At 48.1% G+C, this 4,939-nt stretch overlaps 1 gene segment (V, D, J or C); it reads left to right on the forward strand.

Moving 5' to 3' along the window:
* Positions 1-3,116: 3,116 nt before the first annotated feature.
* The window catches only part of LOC104999406, a gene marked incomplete at its 3' end in the record, with an annotated part of 5,102 nt that continues 3,279 nt past the window's right edge, over positions 3,117-4,939 (forward strand). The window contains 1 exon segment of the V gene segment in view: positions 3,117-3,392. Within this exon segment, the coding sequence occupies positions 3,119-3,392 (274 nt within the window).

Below are 4,939 nucleotides of genomic sequence, written 5' to 3' on the forward strand. Positions count from 1 at the left end.
GCCCACCAGGCTCCTCCATCCGTGGAATTTTCTAGGCAAGAGTACTGGAGTGGGTTGCCATTTCCTTGTCCAGCGGATCTTCCCGACCCAGGGATCGAACCCCGGTCTCCCACATTGCAGGCAGACACTTTACCGTTTGAACCAAAAAATATCCCTCTTTGGAGCACCCAAAAAATAAAGCTAAATATCCAAGGCAGAGTCAAGTTGACTTATTGCGTTAGTCAGGACACCACCTTCCAGGGCTGCACAAGAATTTAGTAAGCATGAAGTCCTTGGCAGGTAACAGGACCATGGATTTCTTGACTCCCTTTGCTAACCTCTGACAGCCTCCTCTAGTGCTTCCTAGGTGCGAAAGTAGATATGGACACATTGTGACTTCAAAGCCTATATTTGAGGTCTTCAGATGTCACAGGAAAGAAAGTAATTATGCTTGCTGGCTCAATACATGAGAGAAAAAGAGCATGTAACTTACCCTCAGGCATTTTTACATCAACTGTATTGGCATATGAATTATAGTTAACATTTGAATAATGTGAAGTTTGGGGCCCCTGAACCAGCCTTAACCCTGCTGTAAAATGTGTTTAAAATTCAGTCAACCCTGTTTACGATGTCACATCCTCAGATTCAACCAGCCACAATTGTGTGGTACTGTGAAAAGTGAGAGTGAAACTCACTCAGTCCTGTCTGACTCTTTGCCACCCCTATACAGTCCATGAAACTCTCCAGGCCAGAATACTGGAGTGGGTAGTCTTTCCCTTCTCCAGTGGATCTTCCCAACCCAGGGATCCAACCCAGGTCTCTCCCATTGCAGGCAGATTCTTTACCACATGAACACCAAGGTCTGTAGTTAGCATCTATTAATAATTCCACACAAAAGTGGACCCCTGAAGTTCAAAATAGTGTAGTCCAAGGGGTCTGCTGTATATACAGTAACATTACACACTGTCCAGTGAACAGATGAATGGTTCTGATCAATCCATGTGTGTGTGCCCATGGAACATTCACCTATAAAGGCTGAGAACATTTCATCACCAAAAATCCTCTGAGGCCCCATTGCCAGGCCTGTCTCCTTCCCTGACAACCATAGTATTTCTGTTGCTGTCATTTTGTTTTAAAGTCCTCTTTAGCCCAGAGCTAGATATTTACGAAATTGCTCCTGGAAAGTATTTTGGTTGAAGAAGTTCTTGAAAGCATGTGAGCACCATATCCATGTCAGGGACTATCCTATCTGGAGATGGATGGTTTGAAAAATGACCATCCAAAGGTCTTCCCTGCTGTACAGGCTTTTTTTTTTAAATTATTTATTCACGTTCATAAATTTCTTTTCTCGTGCACATATTGTCTGAAATGATTCTATGATGCTATTTTGACAGGATGTCCTCATCTCCTAGGAAATTCCTTTGAGGTCCCATGTGATATGCACACAGCACGGCCTCCTACCAGCAGCAGTGATTTTGGTGAGAGATCATTTCATGTCAGGGAGAAGGCTTGCCTTTGATTTGAGCCCAGTGTCCAAGTCACAGGAGTTGAACTGAAAAGTCCCCCTTTCTATAGTGGCCTGGCCTGGGCACTAGTCTCCTGCGCTGTGGGTCCCACTGTCTCTTGGGCCAGAGACATTCTGAGCACAGGTATGGATCCCATGGACTTGCCAGGCTCCAATTGAAGGCTTGTTTTTGTGGCTACAACATCGAGCTCATTTGTTGCTTCTGACCTTAGCTTCTGTGTTTTTGTCTCTGAGGCCCAGGGAATGGTTAGTCACCCAGACCCCAGACCTGCAATCGGGTTCCATGGAAACCAGCTCATCAGGAGGTCACCACAGTCACCCACTCAGGACCAGGTGCATGATATTCAGGATCAGAAATTATTGAGAATTTGAAAATCACAGCAGCAGAGCATGGCAGCCAGAACAGGATCCTTCTAAATGTGAGGTTTGTGCATGTGATACAGTCTGGGCCTCTAGGATATCAGTTACTGAATGGCTGTCTGCTTCACAAGGAAGTACCCCCATGCAATGGATGTCTCACGTAAAATCGGAGCATTTTTCCTTTACCCCGGGGTCAGCCATCTGTCCCGACATCCCTCCCACGTCTGCACTCCTTTGTGCCAACACGTCATCCGTGGTGGTGGGCAACCAGCTTCTCTCCTCAAAGAAAGCTGGGTCACAGGCCTGAGGTGGTTCGGCTTGCTGCTCCCCCAACCCTCAGACACGACGAGAAGCACGTGCTCAGGTGGACATGAAGGTGCTGAGCCTGCGTGTGACAGGCACCCTGTCAGTCGGTGAATTAATAAGAAAGAGCCCAAGGATTCCTGAAGTGTTGATGAGCCTGCCCTAAGGTTAGGGAACCAGAACCATAATCACTGTGGGTGGAAGGACATGAACTGGACTGTTGTCAATTAAACAAAATAGAAACATGAGGGATTATTTGGGACACATGAGTCATAAAGGGCAGCAGGAAGGCCTGAGGATTTTCCCTGAGATTCAAAACTACAGAAATAATAAACTACAGATCAATAAACTGAATATATGTGATAATAAACAGCTATTTCTGGAATAAAGTATACATAAAGTTGTGAACAGTTTTATGGAAAGTTTACAACAAATTGTAAGGCTTATTTTCATTGAGCACGATGGATCTCCCTGTTGTGAGCTGTTTAGTTCAGTTCAGTCCCACAGTCATGTCTGACATTTTGCGACCCCATGCACTGCAGCGGGTCAGGCTTTCCTGACCATCACCAACTCCCAGAGTTTACTCAAACATGTTTCCATCGAGTTGGTGATGCCATCCAACCATCTCATCCTCTATTGTCCCCTTCTCTTCCCGCCTACAATCTTGCCCAGCATCTGAGCCTTTTTAAATGAGTTTTTCCCATCAGGTGGCTGAAGTATTGGAGCTTCAGGTTCAGCATCAGTCTTTCCAAAGAGTATTCAGGACTGATTTCTTTAGGACGGACTGCTTGAATCTCCTTGCAGTCCAAGGGACTCTCAAGAGTCTTCTCCAAAACCACAGTTCAAAAGCATCAATTCTTTGGCCCTCAGCTTTCTTTATGGCCCAACAATCCATACGTGACCACTGGAAAAACCATAGCGTTCACTAGACGGACCTGTGTTGGCAAAGTAATGTCTCTGCTTTTTAATATGCTGTCAGGTCGGTCACATATGAACAGTTCACTCAGGATCATTCCTGATTTGAGCCTCCAGGGGAAGGGGGGTGCCCGCCTGAGTGAAGGGTTTTCTCTGGGGCCTGGCAGGGGCAGTGACATCTCAGAAGGACTCCCTGGAGACCCTCTCTCCCCTCTCATCCACACACACATCAGAGTGCCCTCCACCTGCCCCGCCCACGCCATGAGCCCCTGCCTCCTGGGCTGTGTGGTCTTCTGTCTCCTGCAGGCAGGTGAGTCCTGGGGGTAGGGTCCCCTTTGGGGATGCCACCACTAAGCCTGTCTGGTGTGCTCCTTCTCCACAGGGGTGGTCCATGCTGATGTCTCTCAGGACCCTTGATTCCAGGTCGTGAGGACAGGACAGAGCGCGACACTGAAATGTACTCAGGATCTGGGTCATAACTGTATGTACTGATACCAACAAGACCTGGGACACAGACCGATCCAGTACTCAGCTGGTGTGTCCAGTAGCGAGCCAGGAGATGTGCCCGAGGGCTACAGCGTCTCCTGATCAAACACAGAGAACTCCCCTCTCACGCTGGATTCTGCCAACTGCTCCCACACATCTGCATACTTCTGTGCCAGCAGTTACTCCATGGCACTGCATGGCTACCTGCTTCTGTGCAAAAAGACAGGAGGCCCACGTGCAGGCTCCTAGCACCAGGAGCCTCAGCCCTGGGGACCCCGTGCCAGCACTGTGACCCTGGATGTGTGACCTGGACAGGCCTGGATCTGACCCCAGGGTCTCGGAGACATGTGTCCACCATCAGTCTCTGTCTTTCCTTTGCATTCTCCCTGGATGCAGTTCGGTCTGCATCCATTTATGACTAGTTCTGACTCTTCCTCATCAGCTTAAGACCTCCAGAAGGGAAGAATATTAGTAAATCAGATATATCTAGACCCTCTTGTCTCTCCCAGCACGTCATTGCTGTTTCTCTGGAAGTTTCTCCTGAAGCCTAGCTCTCAAGTTCTCCCTGCTCTTGCCCATCAGAGGGACAGATCTTTCCTCTTTTATTTCCTTGGCCTCAGCTCCCCTTCCCTCTCTGCTCCAGACACACTGCTCTGCCCTCATCTGGGTCATGTCCCTTCACATGACACAGGGAACTTTGTAACCACGTGTAAGCGGTCATGTTTGAGCAAGGTCTTGGGGTCATCAAAGAGAAAACAACCTCAGTTAACTAGAAACCATACAAAATCCCTTGGGGTGCATTAGCAGGAGCAGAGACAGGCTGGGTGTGTGTGTTCTCCCTTCTTGCCCCTCTTTCTTAGCATCTCAATTAACCTGGACCAGGTTTCCACCATTTGAGATCATGAGAGCACTTATTTCTATTGCCCGAAGTACTCCATTTTAGCTAACTACTTGCACTGTAGTGGTGCAGCAATTGTTTCCTTCTTAGTAGAAATATCTGATCATACATTTTTTTACCTCCACAGGCTAAGACTAGACTTGAAGATCAGCCCTAATTCATCCAGGCTGGGAAGGCAACAGATGAGGGGTGTGTGTGTGTGTGTGTGTGTGTGGGTGTGTGTGTGTGAGTAGGGGTTGAAAGTGTGAAGTGTGGGGAATTTGTATTCTTGTTTTAGATGAAAGGCTCAGATCCATGAAACCATTGGCCTCTAGGAGGCACTGTGGGCCCATGGTAAGCAGAGTGTGCTGGAGGGGTTGAGAGTCACCCTGGAGAAGGCAGCTTAGGGGAACCTTGGCTACATGCCTGCATCAGAAAGCAGGTTTGAGCTCCCTGAGTGGTCCAGACACATGGACCCAGCACAGACTCCTCAC

This window comes from Bison bison, unplaced genomic scaffold, assembly GCF_000754665.1.
Source record: "Bison bison bison isolate TAMUID 2011002044 unplaced genomic scaffold, Bison_UMD1.0 scf7180017864352, whole genome shotgun sequence".
NCBI classification, from domain to species: Eukaryota; Metazoa; Chordata; class Mammalia; order Artiodactyla; family Bovidae; genus Bison; species Bison bison.